This window comes from Diplotaxodon limnothrissa, linkage group LG10 (assembly GCF_057381915.1).
Source record: "Diplotaxodon limnothrissa isolate DT_005_m linkage group LG10, D_limnothrissa_male_GT1.1, whole genome shotgun sequence".
NCBI lineage: Eukaryota > Metazoa > Chordata > Actinopteri > Cichliformes > Cichlidae > Diplotaxodon > Diplotaxodon limnothrissa.
This window is the reverse complement of record NC_140605.1, coordinates 27783669-27810206: the sequence shown is the minus strand read 5'-3', so window position 1 is coordinate 27810206 and position 26538 is coordinate 27783669. Positions and strand designations below refer to the sequence as shown.

Below are 26538 nucleotides of genomic sequence, written 5' to 3'. Positions count from 1 at the left end.
GCGTTTATAGGTCGCATTACAGTGGCTTATGATCTTGTCACGCTCAGTGTACCATCTTTTGCATAACTTGTTGCATAAGCATGTTCTGGCAGGCACACTCTGTCGTGTACGGTCCGTGTTATTTCTCCTTTTTTTTAGGGTTCATTACAGTACAGGCCGTTCCCTAGTGCCACTGTGGTTGCAAAACCACATAAGCCATCTTTCCCTGACTTTTTTTTCTGTCATCTAAGAATTGGCTTCCTGTTTTCATTGTGTTCTCTTTCTCTCTCTCTCTCTCTCTGGAGGTGTCGTAACCCAGGAGGCTGTGCCAAGAACAAACCAAGGTCTAATCAGTAGAGATTGCTCTGTGCTTGCACTGGAAACAGGCACACACCCACACACACGTAGAGTCATTTTGTACACACAACATCCAGATGTTAAACTGCGTGTGTGTGCATGTGTGTGCTGGTGAAAAGTGTGTTGCATGTATGGTGCTCATTGCCAAGCAATAAAAATTCATTTGCTGGAGCCTGATCTGATTTGCCCTTCAACAAAACACTGGATGTGTACATGCCAGCTTCCTGTTTTTTTTTCTTTCCTTTTTTTTTAAAGTTGTTGTAAAAGGTTGTACACATTCACAAAGTGTAGGTGAACATGATAATTTAGACTACGGCTCAAGGGCTACTTATTTGATCTACTTGAATTAACAGCACGGAGCAACAAAAGTGCAAGAGCACATGACAACAACTTTATGATTTTGAGTCAATAGCCTACTTCAAGTTAATGGCAGGTGTGTCTACTAAGCCAATGCGATTTGTATGTGTGTGCACAACCACTGTTGATACGTAAGTTAGCTTATACGATAATTGATGTATGACAGTTACAGTGACAGTTTCATCAATGTGTTAAACCTAAACATGGACTGTTAGCCATGTTTCTAATGTAATGTAATGGCAGGGATAGCTCAGTAGGTAGAGTGGTGGCCCCATGATTGGAATGTCGGGGATTGAATCCCCTGAACAGCTACCCTGGGGTACCCTTGAGCAAGGTACCGTCCCTCCACACTGCTCCCCGGGTGCTAGATTTGTGGCTGCCCACTGCTTCACTAAGTGAGGTTAAATGCAGAGAGAAATTTCCCCGTGGGGATCAATAAAGTATACATAAATATGCTTAAAAAAAAAAAGACTGACCTCAAAAGAAAAACAACAATAGTAGCTGATTTTTCAAAAGGTTAAAATGATTGTCATCTCTGTCAGTGACCTCGCACATGGAATGTCCATCTTTTTCAGAAAGGCCCCTGGGTGGGATTTGTAACCAGGAAAATTTAGAGTAAGCTTGTTACAGATGGGAGAGTTTGCCTTTTGAACATATGGCTGTGAAAGGCTCTATTTCACAAGAACCATTATGTTTCTCTAACCCTACTCAAACCGTATGATCCAGACACCACCTCACCTCTCTCCTCCAAATATGGGTTCTGTCAGTGTTTTTGCTGCTTTGGTACAGGACGCTAGTGTTACAGTTTCGACAATCGCTGCCAATCGACTTAATTTGTTGCTTAGAAATGAGGATGTGTTGGTCACAGATGCTGGGCTCGCTTTCTTTTCTTCTTTTCTTTTAGCGTTTGAATTTTGGGGGGAAATTAGACTACATTAGTCAGAAAAGGATATGACACCTTCTGTTGCATATTCATTAAATTTGGACCAGAAGCTGACCATTGTGAAAGTGGATAGATTGACTCATCAAGTTATAGCGCTAATTGTACTGCAGGCTTAATTATATTGTACAATCCACTCATTAATCAATCAGATGTGGAAAAAATATGAATCTAAATTCTGAAAAAAAAAGACAGGCTGAAATAATGACAGTCAGGTCTTTATAGAATAATGTGGAAAAAAACATTATCAGTCATTTTTCAGCATCTATAGCCAAATCATATAGATATCATTTGTAACCTGAAAATAAAACTAAGTAATTCTCTCACAGGATATGCATCAAGGTGAATGTAATTAAAATGAGTTTAAACCAATATTCATTCATTCAAGTCCTCTCCACTTCCTCAGTAAACTTAAAACCTGATTATTTGAGCCTCACCAATGCTTTCTCAGGCCAGTTATTAATGTTTTACTAGTTGAAATACCTTTTATTAGTATATTAGCAAATATATGGTCAAACATAATTTGGAAATCTTTTAATTAATTACTGGAATAAAGTGCTCCCTGGTGGACAAAACAAAGCTTTTACATTGCTGACATATCTTAATGTGTTTAAGTGTAAAGCAACAAAAAAATATAAGAGTAAATAAACAAGTCAGAGTTTTGAGTGAAATGTATTTCTTTAATTTGTCTCATCTGAGCTTTAACCCTGTTTTCCCCTCACCAGTTCATATACATATTTTTTCATTGTGTGTAATAAGCATCCACTTTCTGTCTCTTGTCCAGCTGGCGAGAAGGCCATAGTTTGTGACCAGTGTGGCGCCCAGTTCCAGACAGAAGAATCCCTGGAGGCTCACCGGCAGATCCACACCGGTATGAACGCACACACGCAGACATGTCATCATGACTGTGCACATAAACAGAAAGATTATGAGCTTCTCTGCTTGATTTTTGTCCTGAAAGCTCCAGCTGATTGTGTTCTCCATGGTAATTCATGGAGGGAGTGAAATTCTTTTTAAATGGCGATGGAAGAAGGAAGTCAAGTAATCAGATCAAATTTAAAAAATGAGAAAAACTGAGATCACGTTGAATTTTCTGATCCTCGTGATTCACACTCCCAGTCTATTTATTGTGTATTTTCACAAATCTGCATGCATGTCATGGCGAGGTGTGTTTAGATGCTCATTCAACCTTCACAGGTAAAAACAGTCTTTTTCTAGATGATCACTTTTTAGCACAGTCTCAGAAATAATCCCCATCTATACTAAGATGCATGTAAGGGAACATCACATTTACACATTTGTCATGTGTGTGTAAACATGAAGCAGAGGGTTGTTGGAAGATACTGCCTAGGTAGAACAGCAGTGGTTAAAAGAAAAAAGGCCATAATAAGGTGGAATTGTTTCTGAGAAACTATTTCAACTGTTTCAAACCAAAAAGCATTCATGTGGACAAACTCTCTTCCAGCCATCTCTGGCTAACTGGAGCCATGGATTGAGAGATAGGATAGTTCACATCAGCTTGGATTAGTCCTACTTGCCCTAAATCAAGACAGACCCAACAGTAATCAACAAACCGCGAAAACTTGGCAGGCCAAAGTTGTTTATCAGTGCTCAGCTATGAAGATGGCAAGATGGGGATGATGTAGGTGCCAAGATGTAAATGGGAAGAAGTAAATCCCCCTTCAGCAGATGTGTGATGGCCCAAGATGGTTTTACTGCTAGTGATGAACTCTTTAATCTGGAAGCTGGATTGTCTCGAATGACCTCCACTTTGTTTTGGACATGATGCGCCTTGAGCATCATGCAGCGTGCATCGTGCTCGGATGAATGTGAGGTCTTTGTTTGTTTATTTATACCTTTTTTTTTAATTTCATGGGTTTTTTTGTCCAGATATTTAAAACATTTTAGAAAACCACTCCAGGTCCATAATAATTAGACCCCATCCTCGAGTGCCTCACAGCTGCTAATTTGAGGGTTGTTGGAAAATATTGGCGCATAATATTACTCACAACGGATATGGAGGACTAATTTGCAGCTAAAAACAAAACAAAAAAAGCAAGGTGGTGCAAAGAGGTTAGCTTTGACTCATGTCTGTCAGTATATGCTTCATAACTTAGAAAGCAGTACTTAAATTGTTTCTGATTATTTTACACTCAGCCTTTATTAGATTTAAACCCTGTGAATAAGTGTGCACTTTGTGTTAAATATGGTGTAGCTGTGTGTTGTGGCATGTTGTCCACATAAATGTCAACAGCAGGTTTTATGCCAAAGCAGGAATTTGTCTGTGATAATTGAGTTGTAAGAGGACATTATATGCTAAGGGCATTGTTACAGGAAAACTCATGAAGTACAAAAATGAAAAAATGTCCATTGGCTGCAGTCTCTCTGAATGTGCTCAGTGGATTTTATGGCAATCTGCTCAGCAGATTTTGCTGTCTTTTCTACATGTAGACACTTTGGCCTAATGGGTGCATTGAATGAAAGGGGAAGGGATTACCAATAAACCAATCAACCTGACCACGTCAGCCTTTCTCAGATTTGTCAAACAAAAGGAAATGAGAGACAAGAGAGCTGCTAGCACACTGAGACCAGAAGCGGATCTCAAAAATAGCCACACTTTATCATTATCATCTTGTGTTTTGTCCTTCATCTGAAGCCGTGACCCCCAAGCTCCCAGTAGAAGCTCCCTTCGAGTGGCTCTACTTTTTCTTTGCTCTGCCACACACACACATGCAGGGACCTCCTCAACATTTGACAGGGGAAGGTGGGGCAGTGTAGTCAGGAATTGGTGGCGGTGGGGAGAACTACTCCTAAGGGGCATGCCCTCAGCCAATCAGCCCATTGGAAGTAAAGAAGGGTTAAACGAGGCTAATGATTCAACAGCCATAACAGCGGAAAGGAGCACTCTAAATATAGGCATTCCAGTCTGGAACGAATGGAAGGGGTTGCGGGGGGCAGCCGCAGCTCGAGCCAGACGTGTCTTCCAGCCAGACAACTGGAGCAGCAGCACCAGTAATAGTATAGTAATCATCCATGTGCTGGACCTCTGCGTGGAATAAGAGTGTGGAAAATTGGCTCTGGTGAAATGATGAGCCGGTTTAACTGCACCCTCTGATTTTCAGTTTCACTTTCTCTTTCCTTATACTCTGGTAGCCAGTATACACTTACATTATGGAACACACTGCACCGAATTTGAACACCTGACCTTTGACATCCCTGTTCTAAAAGCAACCCCCCCCCCCTTCTTTTTTAGCATGAATTTCTATGAGTCTTGTCAATGCAAATGACATATATCTGCATTTGACATCAGACTCAGTCAAGAATAAATTAGTTAACTCAGAAATGAAAAAAAAAATAATAATAATTTGGTCTAAATGGGATTTGGGCACAAAAAGGTTAATTGTAGTTCCCTGTTGTAATTTCTACTACGTATGTACATTGTTTCCTTATGTTTCTAGTGCGATTGCTGATTTCATATGCATATAATGACATTCAAAGGTTAATTAGTCATGTCCAGGTTGACAGCGTGTAGCAAGTTGGTCCACAGTGACAGAATGAGAGACGTAAAAAAGTGTTTTCTCTGACTTGTATTACAAGAGTTCTTCTTGTATTCAGGAGAGCTCTATATATATCCAGTTTTAAAAGTTCCTAGAATAGGCAAGAATACATGAGATGCTACAGTATAGAGCTGGAGCCCCAAAATGTAACATTCATAAGGTACTCATCAGACAAGCAGCAGCTACAACCTGATAGAAGTCAGTAACCTCTTTAAGCTTTTCTTTTAACTGTTTGGAAATGATCAATCAGGATACATACCAGAATGCTATACTTTTATGGCTTGTCTGTAAGATATGCTAAAGGATTTTTTTTTCTTCAGACAATTTAAAAATGTATTATTTTATTAATTTAGTTCTGTTAACGTCCTTCAGCCCTAGAATTTTGGTGCGTTAGGATTTATATTAAGTTAAAAAGGCTCTGACTCTCTTAATGTTGTGCTGCAATGGTTTGAGATGCTGATTGTTGTAATTCAATGCTAATTTTAAACGAGAAGAATAGAAAAGAAAAAGCAAATCAGTTTGAACTTGAAAGCCAATGTGGAGAAATTTATACAAAAATCAGTGTACAGTAGCCAAGACACAAAATATTAGAGAGTGCATGTGGTGGAAGCAGGGGGTTACTGAGGGCCATCAAAGCTAGTTTTGATCTCTGCCTGCCTCTTGGCAGTGCTTCAGCCCTTGGCTAATGTTCTCTGATGACAATATTTGGCCTCTGAAACTGTGGCTTTTTCTTGCTGCTTTGAATGGGAACCATTGTGGCATCTCTTCTGCTGGCCTGATCAGCTGCAGTCTGACTCAACCTCTGTCTCTTTCTCACTTTGTCTGTCCATGCCTTATTAAACAGCTGCCCATGCGCACACACCTCTATCCTTACTCAAGTCTTATGTGACCCTAAATTTGGCAAGTCATCATCCAAAACCATGTGACAGTTTGGAGGCTGCTAAAGCATTCCTGAAGTTGTCAACATTGGCAAGCTTTTTTGCATGTGTGTGTAAGTGGGTGTGGGGGCTGGATGCCAGGGGATGTAGCATCAAAACATCATGTGGTTGAACTTGTGCAAATCCACATGTACAGATACAAAACACAAACTATGGCCTGCTTGGCTGTGTTGTGAAATACACGCACATTCACACAAATCCAGGAATGTCAGTGTTCAGGAGATGAATCCACTTGTGAGTTGTATTACGTCCACTGATGGCTAATTTTTGTCCCCAAACTGGATGCTATTGCATCAAAGTCGGTCTCTTTCTAAACTGGGACTCGCTTCATGGCATTTGTAGGCAAAGAACATCATCTGTCGGGCTTTCATGGAACTCTTTCTTTAACAAAAAACCCCTGCTGCCATTTATTTTGGTAATCCACTGACAGGTCTTATGCAGCATATGGAAACGCAAATCTTTCACGAGTCAAAATGTTGCGATGTTAACCAGCTTCCAAGCAAACGTAACATATAGACACGCTTTTTTATGTTGAAAACTTTTATCAGGTGGCTGTCAGGTGATTGAAAGGAAGCAGGTAGCAACATGATGTGGAGCAATCACAAACCCCTATTTTTAAGCTGTGTTTGGCAGGTAGGAATTATTTTTAAAAAACCCAGAAATCTCAATGACTCATTCATTTAATCAAAGTTTCTAAATAACACTTTTTGTATAAACTTTGTTATTCATATTGCTCCATGGGTGACTGACATATTAAGACAGTTCAGACATAAGCAGTAAATCTGTTTCAGACATCAGTAGTGACTGCTACAGCAGTAGCAGTTGCTGCACTGCTAATTTTAACCTTGAAAAATGTCAAGCAAAGATTTCATAATATCTAGCTGGCATTTTCATATTTCTTACAAAATGTTTATTCTTTTTTTTTTTAATGTGGTCGGGCTGTTGTGCAAGCAAATTTGAAACCATGTAGGTAGCCTCCAAAATGTTAAAAAGAAAACCATATAGAGATTTCACTTGGTGTTATGCCAGACTGTAGCCTACTCAGTCAGTATTGTTTCTTTCAGAGACTTCTTTTTCTTCACAATGCAAATTAACATTACAAGCAGGTGCATCCTCTTTTCCACTGGAAACATATACAGGCGTAGAGGGCAGCTTATTTTATTTCATGTAAAACAATTATGTCAATGTCAGCATGAGCTTCAAATTTTGCTGTTCCACTGGTAATGTGGTTTTTCGAATAGCCCAGGCTGTGCCAAAAACATTTGGCTACAATCAGCCAGTGTATCTGGCAGAAAAGCTGTAGCGGTCCATCAGTGCTGTATACAGTATCATTTCCTCTTTGTGATCAGCTGTAGGCTTTTTCCAAAGCTATTTTAATTTGGATTTTGTTCCACACCATAATATCACATGGTGAAACTGTTGTGCTCATTTAAACACGACCGCTTCCAACGTGTCATTTTCAGTTTGCATTTCCAGTAAAGCCGCTCCCTTTCGGTCTGTACAAGATTATTCTCAGCTCTGAGCTGCTGCTTTTCACTCGATCTGTTTCGATGTCTTTACTTTAGCTATCTTTATCTCACTTTTTTTTTTCATGGGATTGTTTGATCTCCCCCATAACTTGTATACGTATTCTATTGATAACCCCACCGCACTCCCGTTCCACATGATTAAATTGTGGCTTGTTGCTGAAAAGCAAAAGGTCATAAGATGCGCACACAGAAAGTGTCTCGCAAACAAGAAAAAACAAGCAATAAATTCAAATTAAAGTAGATTTTACTGCTGCAGATTCATTTTACAAGCCCTGCAGCTCATTCGGGCCATATATTCACAAATGCACACTTTGTAATTTGCACTGGAATCAGCACATTCAAGTGCCAAATTAGGGCTACATTCAGTATGAACAGTCGCCTGTTATTCAGAGTGAACTGCGAGTAGCACCAGAAACAACAGGGACTGAATCTCTCATGTGACTTGTGTAGAAATTAGTTTGGAGTCCACAGGCCTCAGAAGAATTTGTTGTCCGACTGTTGGTGTTCCTGTTTATACATGAATCATCTGTATGTGTCCCCACACACAAACACACATACAGACACGGCAGCACCAGAGAAAATCCACGCATAATAGGAGGGGGAGGCTCTTATTCTTTTCACTTTCCTTCTTTCTCTTTTTCTTTTTTATCTGTCCTTTTTTAACGTCTTGTAATACAGGGAAAATATGCAAACCATGGAGTGGCAATAGTGGGTTTAGCCAGTGGGAACACAGCGTGATTCCAGCAGGCCCCGGCCGCAGAGTAAACACTTTCTTTTCTCAAGCCAGAAATAGTTTGGCTGGATAGAGTGTGCTGGAAAGGGAGGGAGTGAGGATAGGAGGAGAGAGAGAGAGAGAGAAGTGGGGGGAGTATAACAAGGATATGATGGTCAGAAAGGAGCGCTTTTAAGCCACATTATTTCTTTTCGTTCTTATCTTTTTTTTTCCTAGTAAATTGTTCACACTGGTGGCCTTGCAATCATTTACTCCAGATACAGAAAGACACACTCAAACACACAGACACACATACACAGTCCAGTCGTGTCACTCAAGCAAATTAGGCCAATGGCAGCGCTACACAGGGGTCACGTCAAAAGTGCCGATTGTCTCAATCACATTAGTCCAGCACTGGCATCTGTTTAGCATTTAGTTAATTGTGATGTTATTAAGTTGTCAGTGAGCATTAGGGTGGCAATAAGCAAAGCAAATATTCTTCCAGCCGATGCAGGCAGTGCTACACATGTGCTGCTGTTACCGCTGACAAACAGGCGCATACAGCAAACAAGCAGGCAGCCTCCATGGACGCTGCAAGCGTGGATGGTTTTGCACTCAACCTTCTGATCTCTCTTAGCCATTGTTTGCTATTTAAATGAAATGATCACTAAGCAGACCCAATAAGAGTGTTTATGAGTCATTTCAGTTTAGTGCGGCTCTTCGTCAAAGGGCAGATGTGCATTAGCATTATGACTTCTGATCACAAAATGCTGGCATGTTGAGCTTCCTGTCTGTGTCATCTGGTGAGTCAAAATGCTGATTAGCACCATGCTAATGCTTGGGTTTTTTTTTTTTCAGCATCCCACTCATAATTGAGCAAGCTGTCCATGGTCTGCAGCAGATTATCCGTCTGTCTGTCTGTGCGCGGCTGGCGAGACAGCTCACGCGAGGCATTTTGGGTCACAGTGGCTATCAGGTGCCATATTCACCATGGCAGGCCAGCAGCATGACTCCCAGGGACACCATGTTGATTGTACTGCAACAAAATGCTGTGGTGTTTGATGGAGGGTCATATAGATGAGTGGAGGGTATTTTTTATTTATTTTAATTTATTTTAGTCTATGATATGTATAAAGATATTTTTCCATATTGCTAGTTTAGTAAAAAAACTAAACAAAAAAAACCCCCAACTCAGATATATTAGTTTATTGGCTTTTTCTTCAGATAATTATTCAGATAATTAACAGATAATTAAGTTTCTGTGTAGCTATATTCACTGAGGATGTCCTCATCTTTTGGATCTGTGTTCACTCTTTGTTCGCCCAGCTCTATTTACCATTAAAACGTCTCTAAGCTGATCATTTAAGACCCCACAGTTCACTTTACCAGTGCACCCGTAAACAAATACCTCTTTCTTGCTGCTTTCCTCGATCTCCCCCTCCTTGGCACTCAGTCTCTCCCACCTTCCAAAATGAGAAGAGTACAAGTGGTCAGAGACACTATCGGTTGCTAAATTAAATCAAGCAGCACTAGCCTAGACTACAGTCACTTCTGCTACTAACCTCCTCCCTCTCCCTCAGCAAACAAATTTTTCCTCAGATAAGATCTAAATGAGTTTTTCCAGGCGGAGGAAGATCCTCTCTTTGGCTGATGGATACTGAGCAGGGCTGCAGTGTGACCAGCACCCGGTAGTAATCATCCGCCACGATCATAGGGCGCTGTGCATAACACTTATGTGAATAGAGGATGTGTGGCTTGTGTGTAAATGAGATAAAATGTGTGAATGAGAGTTGGCACTGCTACATTTCCCTGCACCCAGCTTCATTCATTGAGAAATACCCAACTGGGCCCCTGTACTGCAGAGCTTCAGTGCCGAGGCTTAATGTCATGGTGGGCACAGTCGCATTGAGGCATCGCCACAGGAAACCATGGGACAACAGCATGTCAGACAGGGAGGTAGTATTCTTATAAGGGGAATATAGGTGGGTGGGATCCAGTAGCAAATTGGGATGTCCATAGTGGTGCAACAGTCTAGCTGCGAGAGAATCCCCACATGGATGGATCATTGTAAACCACGGACAGCAGCCACACATCCAGAGAGACCAATAAAATGATGTGGTATGGGCAGAGGGAGGGTGGGCAGTGGGGGCGGATTATAGACTCCCAGAGGGCTCTGCGATTCACGGCCCATAAAATGGAAGTCAGCAGGACACGCTGCAAATCTGGCCAGCCAATATCCACCATCCCCTTCTTCGCTCGTTCGACCCCGAGGATGCGTCTTAGCTGTACGTCACAATGCAACCCCAGTGAGCATGTCCCGTTGTCGGACAATCTTAACTCCCTTGGACGCCGCCATTCTCCCTGTTACATTTGCATGTCAGCCGCTGCGGCTTTGTTCAAGATCTGCTTGGTTAAGGGGAAAAAAAGGATAGATAAGGAAAGAGACAGAACAGTGGAAATCAACGAAGGCCTTTGCCATCCGGAGAATTAAAAGGCCGCTTTTGTTAGGAGGTTCCCTACTTTCAGATATCCCATCGCATTTTAACCTTGGCAAGGCGAGGACTTTGAATATAAAAGGATTCGCCCAAGAGAGTGAAAGAGAGAAAGAGATGTGGAACAGTGGCCCAACGTCAACAATAGCCAGGCCTCTTTTGTCCACAGAGTTATTTGGAGTAAATCTCCCTTTGTAATTAGATTGGAACTGTTTGTGGACATCTTAGGAGAGCGCGTCAGTGTTAAAACAGCAACGCGCGAGGGCCATTTTAATTTACAGTGCAAATACCTTTCGATTAGCGTGGAGAGAGGTGGGGGGGGGGAGCAGGGACTGAGAAGGAGGGACAATAGAAGAGTCTTTCAAGCCTTTTCTTTTTGTTGTTGTTGTTTGAGAGCGGGAAGAGGTTTGAGCAGCTCTCCTGTGTTCGTTAATTGTGAAGCAAGGAGATTAGTACGAGTGCTTCCAACCTTTCACCCCAAACAAAGGAGCCATCAGATCCAGTTGCCTAGTGACACGGGGTTTCACACCGGCAAATTTAGCCACTGCCTTCATCACTCCAGCTCCTTGTGGTACATCTTATGAGAAGGAATGAAATCTCCAGACTTTGCCTGTGCACCCCATGCAAACCATTTCTGTCCCTGTCCATCTGACAGCACCCTTAATGGCAAGAAGCAGCCACTCTAATGAAAATGGCCGTTCATCCTCACTCCAAGTCTGTCTCTCAGACTCATATAAAAGTTAATGTACCCGTGACAACGACATTCAGAAGACCGTTTAGCTTTGGACAAATGCTGCATTTCTTGGTGGCAAGAGCAGCCAGGCACACAGAAATGTCCTTTTACACTACGTGCAGCTCAATCAAAGGGCACTTAGCGGTGTCATATTGATTATGGGAGCTTAACCCCCGTCAATCTCTGATGGGTCATTTTGGCAGTCTTCCCATAGCTTCAGTGAATATGCCTGGCTCAAAAGGAAGAAAGGGGTTCCCTCGTCTTCAGTCGATGATTGTGACCTCTCACAAACAATATCCATAAATACGTGTTTGTCAGAAGCAGGTAGTATGTATGTGTAACCTATGGGCTTTGTGTCTTTCTCTGACTGTGGCTTGAGTCAGGAGAATATTTAGTTAAAAAAAAGAAGCTAACTTTGACCGTATTTCATTCCTTTAAATTATCTTATCTGTAGTCTCTGTATATTCCAGGGATATCTTTCAGGGAAACTAATGTACAAACACACAGTTTCCCAACGTATCCCATAAACTCTTGCTGTTACTCAGAGTAAACCCCAGGATTTCATTAGATTTCATCGACCTGTCGAAAGAAAGCACATTTGTTTTTTATTTCTATACATTTCACTAATTAAAATGTATTTAATTAGATTTTGCTTAAAAAAACTTGTAACGCTGAATTTTTGGTAATATTTCAAGTTAAATATTTGTATTAATAACTATTATGTTCCCAGAAAATATGTCATTTTACATTCTTTTCAGGAATTAGTCTTTTCTTCCAAAAACCTGGACTTGAACTCAACAGTCTTTCTAGTTTTGTTCCTTTTTATGTTTTTTTTTCAAAGGGAATATTTCATATATCATTCAGAGCTTAATTTACTACAACTTTTTCTTTTAAATGTAGTAAAAAAATATATTATTTTTATTTTTTAAATTCCTGTTGATGATTGAATTTTCTGACTTGCAAAGTGAAAAAAGAAATAGCCCCATCTGTAAAAAACTACAACCCACGCATTACCTCACACTAATGTGCAGTGAAAATTAAACAATGAAACCAACCTTTTGCAATATTTCTGGTATTGGGCACAAATCACAACATAAGTAAATAATACCTCCTTTGCACCTCCGAAGACAATAATTTTCAAAATATATGAAACAAAAACTATTTCTTTGAGAGAATGTAATGAAGTGGTGAAGTGATACATGTAAGGTAAAAACTTCTAACCTATTCACCATTGCAAGAACAGCTTTGAGGACCTGTGGTGGAAGTCTTTGTTAATACTTTTTAAGTAGTACTTTTTGTTTTACTTTCACAGGCAGGTATTATTGTCATTATAAGTATATTAAATTACTAAAATCTTACTCTTTGAATTATTTAAATCAATTCAAACCATTCTTTACTGTGTGGTTTTATTAATATAAAAAACACATCAAAATTACAAACTATGTTTTTGCTTTAAGAAAAAAATCTCACACACACTGTAGGCTAAAACAGTGCCCACATGATAATATATTTCACCAACATAAGCTGATATGGATATGTAAATAAGAGAATTAATCTGTATAAAAACAGACTTTAGTGTGGTGGCTGCAGGAAATGAAGGATAACTTCATCTCAGCTGTTCTGGGTGACGTTCAGGCCATATGTGAGTATGGGGCAACTACCATACTTTAAGACAGTTAGTAGTAAAACGGAGAGCAGTGACTGGGTTGGGATTGTCTTGATGGTGGCCAGCTAGGACAATACTCCAAAAAGGAACTCAAGTGGGACCCATTACACCCCACTGAGGGCAGACTCTTATCACTTAATAGCAGGTTTCCCTCTGAGAGCAGATTGTTTTGATAGATGGCACCAAGTCAGGCCTTTGCAACCAGCTGCAAAAGAGAGAAAAAAAGAAAAGAAAAACCTAACAGAGTACGCTAGATAAGCTCTTTGAGTGGGTGAAAAATTAAAAAGGGCATCGTATAAGAGTTAATTTGTACACCGATGCAGAGAAGAAGTGGAGTAAACTTTATTGTTTAACTTCTTGGATTCTTTGCTCATAGTAACAATGAGTCCTTGCAAAGTTGCCACGATAAAAGAGAACCAGCAGTTCACCTTGCACCTTACAACATTCTTGCTACACATTACACATCTCCTGCACCTGGAATGCTTTGATCTTAGTAGTTTGATGATGCAGTTGAGTCTTATACGGCCTATTTTAATTGATGTGTAAATTGATTTTTATAATTTCCGGGAGGCACTTTGCAATGCAGGTTTTGATACGCGCTATACAAATAGACTTTATTTATTCATATTATTGGATGTGCATCAGTTGCTATTCTGCCAGTATGTTCATCTTGTTTTCAGTAACAAAAGCTGTAATTTGACCTCCATAATCTCTGCTGCTTTTTATGACTTATAATCTTTACTGCCAGCAACAGAGTGGATGATGAGTTATTGTGAAGTGGGTTTCCCACCGTGTGAATGCATGAACCAAACAAGTTAACACTGTAGATCAGCTGTTAAACGTGTCATTTCCAACTAATTTACAAATATAACATGATACAAATAGCTGCTAAACAATCCCTGTCAAGAAAAATTCACATGACTTGGAAACATTCACACCCTTTTATACACACCCACTCACTTTATACTGACTAGCAAAGAGAGACAGCTAACATACAGCCAAGTATTGTATTATATAGTACACTTAAAAAAAAGGGTTTTAGCCTTCCTTATTTTTGTTTTTGGAATGGAATGATGATGTTTGCCTTGACATGCAATCAGCACAGAGTGAACAGTAAATCTCGATGTCATTACTTATCAGCAACACTATCATAATCTTGCAGGAGGCGACAGTGGGCAAAGAAGCTGTATTCCATTAATATACATGTTAAAATGAAATACAAAGGTATGCCTTATTTAAAAGTATTAAGAACAAATTAACCCTGTTACCAGTAACTGGTGTCTGTGATCACCATGTGGCCCTTTCCTTATTTTATTTGCTTCATTCCTGTTCTTTTGCTTCTAATATTTAAATGTTCTATTGAAATTTAATTTAAGATTTAATTGTGTATTTATTTATTGAAAAGAAAAGCTCAATTCAATATAATATTCCCTGACCTTGACTAACGTTTGTAGCAACAGTGTCATTTCACTGGAGAAACATTTGTTTTATAGTGTACTGATGACATGTGTAGTAAAAGTGCAATTAGTTTTGTTCAAATCTGTTTGTTTTTTTAAATTCAGTCTCATACTGAAACCTCTAAAAATTGCAGTAAACATTAAATAAATGCATTACCTGGTTTCCATTATGAATGGATTAATAATAATAATAATGAAAATCTGTATTTTCAAAACTCGAGCGAAACCTTTAAAGAATGCTCAGCACAGCATGAAAAAAGTTTAACAGTAATACACTTAAAATTGAATCCAGTATTTTATGTGAGGTAAACGAGATAAAGAGGCTATCACATAATATTATATTTACACTATAGGTCTATTTTGTAAAGCCTGTTGGACTTGAGTGCATTTACTGTAGTCTTGAGGGACACTTAAAGAACGCTTCTTTAGTCAAGGCCAGTGTTCCATTTCAAATTTCAAATCCAGTCACAGCAGAACTGAAGCAGGTCTTGCTTTGCACATAATCAACAAAGTTTGATGAAATTTCACTTTGTAGTTTTTGCTTTAATTACACACAAAAAAAGCCAATTGATAAATAAGACATAAGTCCACCTTGGCTTTTTTTGTTTTGCTAAAGAAAATATTCAGCTAATCTTTGCGGTCATGTTCAAATACCAAAAAGTATCAGCATTTATCGAGAATAAAATGAGTGGAATTTAGAAGGAATAAGAAAATGTGTAGAGAAATGTTATTTTAAAACATCGGTGTAATTTCTCCATCATTTATTGTGTGTGTTTCTTTTTTGCAGCTATTTGTTGTTGGTTTAATTTATTTATTTTTTACTTATTTGAAATTCTCTTCATTTTTGAAATCCTTTTTCATTGGCAAAGCATATTCTGAGCGTTTGTCAATAGGAGACGTTTTCAGCGTAAACAGCAGTGGAAAATTCGAGAACTATCTGATCCCTGAAAGGATAAAATCTCGTGGAAGTCTGTTTCCAGATGCTTTGAGTGCTTTCATAATTTGAAAAAAATGAAAATCAGTAAAGACTAAATGAAGAGCTTTATTTGTAGGCCACTGCGGTGAAGAGGTTCAGTTTCTTTTGGCACTTGTTTACTGCAGACAAATAATTACTCATAACCACATTTCTCACAGTAAAATTAAATTTGGCAGGATAACGTTGAAAACTTGGATAAGCTGAAATAAGCCCTTTTGGGGGGTTTTTTAAAGAAAATATCTTGACCAGCTAAACATTCATTTCTGAATCCCCCTCCCTTAACAAAAAAAAGGAAAAAAAATTCCACCTAGGAATGCTTAAGGGTTGGTCCGCTGGTCCGACTGCGGTGTCCTCTCACAGTCCAGCTGACCAACGGGCTCTAGGAGTTGATTGATTGGGTGGTGCTGGGGCCACCAAGGACCCTTTCTGCAGCTTTAGAGGTTAGAGGTCATCTCTTCTGCAAATCTGCTTCCTTTTGTACAGTCGCAATACCGGGAGAGCAGTGTCACATCACCCCCTCCTCTTTTCTCCCCCATCCCTCCTCCCTCTCATCTTCACCCTGGGAAAATGGGGGAAGCGTCAATTAAACCTTTTCTCTCTTTCGCTTCACTTCTCTCTATCTTCTGAAGTTGCTCTTTTAAAAAAAAAAGCAAATTCTTTAGGTTTAAATGCAAAGAGGCGCTCAGGGCCAAGCCACGGCGCTGTTAAAAATGGTTTGTTAAGGTTTCCTGAGAATAAAACTAATGATAATGGCGCATACAAGCTGTTGTTGGAACACTCTTTAATGGATTACTTAAGCAAGCAATTAGCAGTACACTAGCAGCTAGATATCAGCATCTGAATGGTCTAAAATATGTGTTAGTTGTGATGCTATGTAGCAATTACTCTTGTTAATAGATTGTTGTGAAATTGGTTGGACTGAGGCATTGATACAATGACAAAAAAACCCTGCTTTTTTTCCTGCTGTCTCTGGCGCTTTTGACAAGCTCTCAAACTAGACTCAAAGTTTAAGCTGTATTGTACAATCTTCACCCCCACACAATCAAGAGCCAAACCAGAATCTAAAAGCATAACTGACTGATTTGGAGTGCTTGATTGGGAGGGAAAGCGGAATAAAAGTTTGGGCTGTGCGGCAGTCTTTACACACCAGAGCAGAGAAGACCGCTGCAATATATAATCCTTTGATATGCAGTCAGTCCGAAGGTTTTGCTGAGGGATAACGCTGCAATTCGGAAAATGTGGCTGGTCCTTGGCCCTCAGGGGCCAAGCCTTTGTGGTCACAGGACCAGGATTACACTTTAACCTCCACCACCACAAGCAACCAGCTCCCCCACCCCTCTAGCTAAGGCCCGAGGTCAGGTGAAAGGCCAGGAATCTTAAACAGGGTAGGAGAGAAGGAAAAAGAGGGTGGGGCGGGGACTAGAAAGTCCGTCTTTCTACCGTCCCAATGTGCAGCTCTTTGACTCAGTCCTGCATTTCATTTGAATTCCACAATTCAATACCAAAGCTTGTGCTTAGAGTCCAATTAGTACATGCAGGATGTTTTTCTAGACATATTTACATCTTCATTCAAGCAAATGTTAGGAACCTTTTATTTGATCTCAAAGAACTCACTTTCAATCTTACTCTGAGAGAAATAATATTGATCTCTTACTATGAGGGTCGAAAGAAATGAGACTGAGAAATTGGTATGGCTGCAACATATTTTGTCAAAGTAAGGTACAAGTATTGAACTATAATGGAGAGGAATTTAATTTGTTGGAGCCCTTAAATTGGTCCACAACAGCCATTCGCAAACGTTGCTAACCTTGCCTATTCAATATATAGAAATAAAGTCCCTGTGTCTAAATTTAGAGTTGATCACATCTTCTACTGGCAAAGCATGTCTTGATTAGATTACAGTCTGACTCATGATGAGAAAGTTGAACATATAGGAAATGTGTTACTTCACTAAGCGTGGTCGTCATCCATCAGGAGGAGGAAAATCAGGAGGAACTGGAGTTTGTGTGGTGGCCAAAGAGGCTCTTCCACTGTATATGTTAGTTTTGAGTTTCTTCTTTCTGCCGTTTTGCTGCAAACAAAGGTCTCTTTGCACGCATCTAACATTCTCTTTTATTTACTTCTTCCAACATGTTGGAAGATTCTGGTAAAATGTGATGAAAACAGGACAATAGGGATGCCGAGCTGTTTTTCTTAAGTTCTCCAGTTACTCTGTTTGATGTTAAAATTGTCCTGGGGAGCCAGATAACAAAAATTATGCCCGGCCAGAGAAATGGTCTCATGAACCAGTTTGAAAACGTAACTTTTCCTGTCAACAACGCATGATCAGAAATCTGAGCGTGTGTTTGCTCCGCGGACAAACTCTTTGTTGCAAAACTCATTGTGGCTGCGCTGGTATTCCACTTTCACATGCATCCAGGCAAAAAGGCCGTCTCTGTTTGTAGCCACTGCATGTTTTCTCTCCTGCCCACCCAAGTGTGTGAGCGGAGGCTGTGTTTGCGTCTGGTGTGTGTTGCTGTTGAGTGTGTCTGTCAGCTAGTTCGCAGGCCAGATACACTGAGGAAATGGTGGGGTCAAGGTGGGAGACCCCCGCACCTTTACCCAACACACACACACACTAAAAAGCGTGGATTTATAGCAACAAGTCTGGGTCAGAGAGCTAGTGGTCTCTCCTTCCCACACCGCACTATAATTTCCTATTCTCCGACAACGGAGAAATATGGCCTAGAGACATAGAGGTAGAGGAAGAGCTAAAGATAGAGATGACAGAGCAGATGCAAAGTGGGGAGAGGAGGAAGATGTCAACAAGCTGCATGTTGTGCTTTCTGAATTTCCAACTTTTTTACGTCGCTTTGTTCTGCGGGTAGTGTTAGCCTAATTTAAACAAACACGCAAACAAATTTTTCTTCTTCCAGGTGTTTCCAGGTATGCCCAAGTGCCCTTTTCCCCCTTCTTTTTTATAATCCCGTTAGGGTGTATTGTTACTTATTCTTACCTTTAGGATCTTTCCTTGTGCAGGATTTCCTAAATGAACTCCCTTTAGAGTTAATGAAGGCCACATTTCCTATATATTCAACTTTCTCGTCATGAGTCAGAATGTAATCTAGTCGTGACACGCTTCACCAGCAGAAGACGTGATAACAGATCCTCTCCAAACGCTAAACTGTGACTCTTAAAACATTCTGAAAGGGATTTGTGTACTTAGAATTCTTGCAAAATCCATTAAAATGTTTGAATCATCAGACAAAAACAAAAATTATTTTTATTTTATTATGCACTTCATTGTAAAGTGTAGATGTATGTCTCACTTTTTAAAATCAACTACCACAAAAGGGCCATTTCGTCAATATATATATGCAGTGGAAAAGGAAAAATATCTATATAACACTCCAGTGACTTCGGTTAATCTAGCATTTTTTAGGCACAAACATGCAAACATTTCACGGAGTCTTCAGCAGAGTTGAAGTTGAAGTGGTAAGAAGTAGCAGAACCCAAAGTCATCAAGGTTTCTATTTGTAGATAAATGTATCCATATGAATCAAAGACGGTATACCCTCTGTGAACCCCCCGCCCTCCCAAGTGCTACGTAAGTAACACCTGACCCTCTAAACTACCTTCTAATCTCCATTCTCAGTCATTAAGTGTCTCAGCAGTGGACACTGAGGCTGTTAAGTCTTACCATATACCATATAAGAGGCTTTTTCTCTGAAGGCAAACTCCTGTGAACTAGAAGGTCATGTGAGGACTTCTCCCCTTCCCTGTTGCTCTGGCTCTGCCTTGTGAAGCAGCGTGTGCATATGTAGAAAGATGGAGCTCCCCCTGCTGGCCATAGGCAGCACCGAGCCCTGCAGACAGATGTCTCGCACATGCTACCCCAGCACTAGCACTTTGCTGTTTTATTCCCACTCATCTGTATCGCCTGTTCTTTATTCAGAGGTGACTTTATGGGGCCGTTTTGTTGCGATCGGCGCTATCATCGCCATTATATGATTATCTTCCACTAATCTCTCCAATGTAATAGTCCTGCAGGACCAATTTCTGGAGCAGGATCGTTTCTTATCTGCATTTTTAGGCAATCTGGGGCAGCAGGCTTCACACTTCTCTCCAGAGATGGGGGCTTAAGATGATGGTCTTTTAGTAATGATTTCATTTCTGCCTTCAGTGAATCCCAATTCGATCATCATGAGTGAGTGTATTCAGCGTAGCTTCCATGGAATTTTGCAGTGTTTTGGATTACTGTATGAATTTTCAGCGGTATACAATCAATGCACATGACTGTGAGAATTACAAATCTGTGTGACTGCAAAGTTGTATTTTCTTTCTTCTTTCTTTGGAAGATCATTTTAGGATTAGTTTTCAATCCTCCGGGGTATCAGGCTCTTTGTGCGAGCTATTTTAGAAACCACAGGTGGGCTCATACAGGTGGTTGTTAACAGTCCTGGCACTGAATACACTTGTTTTCGTTCCTCTCTCTTTCTGTCTGCGAAGCTTTTGAGCCTCGCCGAGTTCCTCGTCTGCCTTTGATTCATCCATACAAATGTGCAAAACATGAACCTCCTCTGCTCTCATCTGCCTGAGCAATGCACGCTGCAAAGTGACTAAATCTACAAGCTGCTCATTGATATTGTGATAAGTGAAGTTCCCTGGTGCAAAAAAAGATGAAGATAGGAATTAAATCAAAGCCACAATTTAGATGTGTAGCTGGACTGTCATCTTTTCCCCCCCTCTCCTCCTCTGTCATACAAAAATTAAATATTGGCTTCGTGTGAAGAGCAGATGAGCATGTATTAATATTTGGATATCTGGGTTTTTTTCTTTTCTCTGCTTTTTCAGTAGTTCAGATTTCACACTGGATGAATTATAGAGTTTAGGCAGTAACTTTATAAATTTTTTAAATATGGTTTAGTGGTATGTTATTCAATATGCACAGTGTGCTAACAGCCTGCTTCTTTTTCAATGCAATTCACTCTAATGAATAAAATATAGGTCATCATAATGATACAAAATTTTCTAAAACCATTAAAGCAAAAACTGATCAATATTTATTCAAAATTTTCCTTTTCTTATCATCATCCAATTCACTTAAATGTGAATAAATAATAAGTTTCCAATCATCTTAGAGTTCATTTGTTAATATTTAGGACTGCTGAAAACAAAAACTGGTCAAGTCCTGTGTTAAAAACCCTGTGTTGATGCTCTGGTTGACAATGTTCTGCTTCTAAAAGTTCAAGTGTTGGAATTTTAATTGAATCTGATTAACTTTTAGATTTAAAACAAAATGTATAAAAATAGTTATAAATACGTTTAATTTGCTGCCTAAAGATGAATTCCTCCAGTTTAATGTAACTCTTCTCGTCCCGAACTCTTTGATGGCATGCATTTTTATTTCTCTTTGCTATTTGTGCTGATTTGGACCTGATGAATGTAAAAACAAAGAATTACGTGATTTATTTATTTATTTATTTTAATCTGATTTTTGTTTCTGAGAAGAATGAGATCCACATAAGAGGACATTCGCTTTAAATTTTGATAGAACAGTGGCAGTTTAATTTCCTCTTAAGTGGATATCAGGCCCTTGTAGAGCAAAATTTTGTATTTTGATCTAGACAACCCAAAATGTGATGTCCACATATGTGGACGCCAGGTCCTAGGAGGTTAAAATATTATCTAAAAAAATATCACAGATGCTGATCCAAACTCCAAATCTCTAAAAAATAAATATAAAAACACCTTGGAAACATAACTAGGAAGAATTTTAGCAGATGTATGTTTCCATGCCGCTGGAGTGGTGGCTGTTCTGCAGCAAGAAATCTTACATTCAGTCTTTCTCCCGTGGTCTTCAAGCATGTTTCAGTGTTGATAATAACAATGGTGTGTATTCACATGCTGCATAACCCCATTCAGCTGTAATCCTTATTTATATTCTGTTTTAATATTTATATTCCTTTTCTTTCCCCCCCTTGCTTCTTGTTGCTGCAGTGAGCCACTTCCCCCCACAGGGATCATTAAAGTTTCATCTCTTTTTTTTAACCCCCTTATTACTGTATATCATAGAACAACAGCACACTACTGTATGTAGTACCACCACAAGAATTGCAAATAAATGCAACAAGCCCATGACTTCATCACAATTGTAATAGAAAGAGAGAAGTACCCTGAGCACTTCCCCTCCACCCCCACACCCCAATCATCCCCACAACCTCAAAATCAATTTCCTTTAAATGGAATTAAGTGAGATTGAGGCACACCACTGTATTAGTTCTTCAAAAAGCAACCCTCCGAGCAACCCAGGCGCGCACACGCACACTCTTTTCCTGCTCGCTCTAACGGCCGCCGCTTTCCCCTCGATGGAGTTTGATCGACACACAGCTGATCTATAAATAAAGGCTTTTCTTCCAACCCACAAAGTCACGTCGGCCGCTTGCAGTTCAGCTCCAAGGTCACAGCTGCCTCCACTACCTTTTATTGCGTTCATTCCCCACTTGTTTGGGAAACGAGTTTAAATGCGCTTCGAGCTAATGTAACTCTTGTTTGATGGAAATGGACACATAAAAAGAACTAATGAATGCATATTTAAAAGTGCTTAGAGTTTTAAATTTAGCCTCTGATGCGATGCTTGTAAGCTTACCTGAATGCTTTTTTAATACCTATAATCACAAATTTTCCCTTGAATGCATCACCATAAGTGAGCATCATCTTCTAAAGGCTGCGTAGGAATTGGGTCTTATGAATGAAGCGATTAGTTTTTGTGTTTAAACTGTTTGTTTTTTTTGTTTTTAAGACAAACAACGCACCGGGAACTACATAATTTCTAATGAATAATTCACTTGCCCAACACCATTTAATACATCTAATGAAATTACTCTTTTTGCCACCTCACTCAACAAATTACTTTGTGGTGCAGTATTGTTACTTTCCTATTTACCGTTTCCTCATCATTACTTAAGTTTTTCCACAGCTTCTCAGTCTGTCCGTGCCCTCGTTGCTCATGTTGTGTGCAATTTGCCGCACAGTTGCATTTCTTGTGATCTGTAGCTTTCAGTGCACTGCTGAGGTGTTTGCTGCCGTCTTTCGCTTACTTTCTGTGACTTGTTTAGTTCGCTGCGATGACGGCACGTTGGGTGATTCTGTCGAGCCTTTTTGCAGCGTCTTAATCTCATTGAGAAGAACTTGAGTGTCAGGCGAGTATTTTTTCCCATTATATTGTTGTGCCTTTCATTCCTGGTGATGGCTCAGATGTCATGGCCACTGCCGCTTCCTTGCGGCATGCCGATGACTGCTTTGCAGCACAAGAAGGGCACAGCCTTCACCTTCTCTCTTCTCCCTGTGTTTCCTCGGAAGGAAAAACTTTCAGTATGTATGTTTAATGTGAACCTCCCCAACAATGGAGGCTTGTAGTGCACTGTGACTTTTCTCTCAAACCTCCACCCCTGGACTCATCCTCTGCTATTAACAACAAAAGGCCTATGTTAACTACATTAAGCTGCCCTAGAAGCATGCCATCTCCATTGTAGTTAATACCTTTATAATTCAGTAGCGATTTGGCTATGGTTTTCCCTGTGTTACATTCATCAGATAGCCTCCTATTACCAATTCCAATACCTCTCATTCCTGCTTCTTTTTGTTTCACCCTTCCCTTCCTTTACCCTCTTCCCAGGCCGTCTGAGAAAACAAAACAAACACTCCATCCTGTCCAGCATGTATGTGTTGCAAAGGATGTGTGTGTGTATGCGCGCTAAGGTTTGGACAGTAGAGTGAGGTGCTAAAAGCCTTTTGTCCAGCAGGAAAGACGGTGTCAGCAGCCACAGTGAGGGGGGGGGAAAGTAAGGGGGAGCTGGGGTCATTTGGCTTCAGCTTCTTGTGTGTGTATAAGTGTGTATGGGTCGAAGAACCTAAGAGCCTGTGACTAATGTGGGTTTGCAACCCCGTCACCCAGCCCCCTTTTCCTTTTACATTGTCTGCCCCCACTGTCCAGATGGCCGGTGAGAAGAATAAATCCTGGGAAGGCGAGGAGAGATTTGGGATTCCATTGCAGGACACGGGGTAAAGGTGGGGGGGTGATGGGAGTTTGACAGGGTTTGGATGGAGTTGGGTAAGTCGCTACCAGTCCATCTCTCCCATGAACCTTTTATACTCTAGGGGAGCGGAGCATGTCCTGTGAATTGAAAAGCTTTTCATACCTTTAATTAAGTTTAGATAATAAACAGACAAAACAGTTAGTTTAAAGGGGAAAAAAAGAAATAAAACTCTCATACACAAAGCCTGTGTTATAACAGCACTTGTTAGGAGACACACAGAATGGAAGTGATGATGGTCAAGAGGGTATAAGAAATTAGCAGCAATAGCACAGGTCTATATCCACCGTGAGCTTTTGGCGGAGGCTTAAGGAGACTTTGGTGGCCTCTGAAAGCCATTATGAAAATACTTATTGCAAAGCAGACCACCCCTAATGGACTGTACCTTTAATTTTATGAGCCCCCTGATGCTGTATGGCTGCAGTGATCTGAGCAGCTACTTGCTTTGTTTGCATTTACCTGATTGTTTGCTGTGGAGCTGTAAATAAACTGAGAAATAGGATTACTGTACAGTATATGCAATACAAAAAATACACATGTTGTTCATATGGAACCCAACTGATAGCAAAAAATTTAAAAAAAATTAGAAAAAAAAGAAAATTAAAGATATGAGTAGTTATTTTTTTAACTGAATTAATGTAAAGGGAAAAAAGCAACATCTACAGACTGAATACCTAAAACTTCTAAAGCCTTATGTTTAATTTACACTGTGCTACATAATTGTGTTTAACACCAATCAGCGACCAAAAGGAGTTTTTCCAGTCTTGTAGCAGGATATTTCCAACATTAATTGAATAAATATCTACGAAAAAAACACAAAAACTGAAGCTATATGACATCATGTCAATGTGATCCAAAAATATGATGCTCAGTCCAAGATCGCTCTCTGTAGCTACATCTTCCATTCACATTTTTACATTTTGATGTTTCAGCCTTGACAATGAACACCTAATAACACCATTCCTAATTTATTAGCTGAAAAATCTTCTGTGAATATCTGTATTTCTATTTAGCACGTAGAGGGTGATGTTGTATTTAATTTAATATCTGGAGAACTGGCTAAAAATAATCTTTCATGAAAATCAGATAATGCTCCTGCTTTCTTTTAATTAATTATACATGTAAATGGATTCACTGTTTTGGTATACACCAACGAGTCTGGCTGTGGAGACTGCTTGGGTATACTGACTTGTTTGTACTGGTTATAAGGGGTTCAAGGAGAAAGGATAGTTGACCTTGCATTTCCATGTGTGCAGAAACTGGGCACACATGGAAATGAGACGGCATTATGGTAACTGTTTTTGTCTTTGTTTGCATGTTCTGTAAAGTTTTAGGACTTTTTGTATTCTTATCCATCACGCAATCAGGAAGACATCCGAGCCGTCTCAGATCTTTCTGTAGTCCATGACAATGAGCCCAAACATAGTCTTAAAAAGAAAACATCTTTAGGGATAAGTGGAAGGAGGAGTCCTGGAGCTGATAGTATAACCACCAAAGACCCCTGATCTCAACAACAAAACAAAGCAGCAGCATACACTGAAGAGTACCATGTATATGGATTTGATTTGAATGTTTTTACATTGTATAAGGTTCATTCATAAATTTATAATTCTGGGAATTTCCTTAACCCTCCTCTCCTTTCCCTCCTTGCTCGAAACTGCTGCGCAGCTGCTGTTTTCTGTCTTCAGCTCTAAATAAAGCCTTTGTTTCTCATCAGCTATTAAATGTAGTTATTTTGTTTTTATTCATCATTTTACAGTACAAACGTGAACTCTTTTAATATACTCGTTTGACAATTGTGTTAAGGTGCTTTTTTAAAAAGGGGGGGAAGGTGGCATGTTTTTTCTCCTCTTATTCAAGATCATTAATCTTGGTGACAGGGATTTACATCAGCCGACAGACTCACTGATATATTTAGAGTGAAAATGTCTCCATTTCCTGTTAAAGAGAAAAATAGAGCTGCACTCAAATGCGGTACTTCATCTGTAAACACACAATTGAGTATTCTATGTGGAGAAAACAGAGTATACAAATGACCGAGCTGCGCAAATTTCTCTCTGGGATACTCGAACCTCCTACTGAATGCTGTCATTTATTTTCATTGGTTTCATGCAGTAATGGACTTCGCTTGAACAGCATCTTTGTATTTAACCTTGAGACTGAAACATTTGAGTGCATATGTGCATTTATGTAGAGGCACAAACACACGGAGACACACACTTTACTATGATAATGATCATCTCCCTATTTTTTCCTCCTAATGGCACATTTCACTTTTGTAATTACCGAGGAGTTGCGGTAAAAATGAAGTTCAGTGTTTCTATTTAATGCAGAGTCCATAAGGCTTTACTGGCTAACAGCGTTACATGTACAGGTCTCTGCTGCTGGAGCAAACATTGCGTACCGCTATATAGCGTAAAAGAAATAAAACTCAGGCGTGTAACCAAATATTTAATAGGAAGCAGCTCCGTCAAAGAGATCAAGTCTGTTTTTAAATTCAAAATTAACAGTTTTAAACTTACAGAGGTTATTTTCTCAATTTACTCAGATGTGATGATCCAGATCCAGATGACACAGTAAAGAATTGGCTGATTTATTTTAATCATGTTTGAGTTCTGATCATTAAATATTGTCTTACAATATATTTTCTTTGTTCTGTGAAAAGCTTCCCAACATAACATGCACCTACATTAAAGTCCCAAATGTTAATATTAAGACTTGACAAGCTCCCATGCCCAGACTCCAATTCTCTGTTTGGTTTATTTGTCAC

The 26538-nt window shown here is 39.7% G+C and overlaps 1 protein-coding gene across 1 annotated transcript in view; it reads left to right on the top strand.

Annotated features, from left to right (window-relative positions):
• Positions 1-26538, top strand: part of zbtb16a (zinc finger and BTB domain containing 16a) — a 144257-nt gene that overhangs the window by 86522 nt on the left and 31197 nt on the right. The window contains exon 4 of the mRNA XM_085364687.1: positions 2418-2504. Within this exon, the coding sequence (XP_085220813.1) occupies positions 2418-2504 (87 nt within the window). The remainder of the gene's footprint in view (positions 1-2417; positions 2505-26538) is intronic.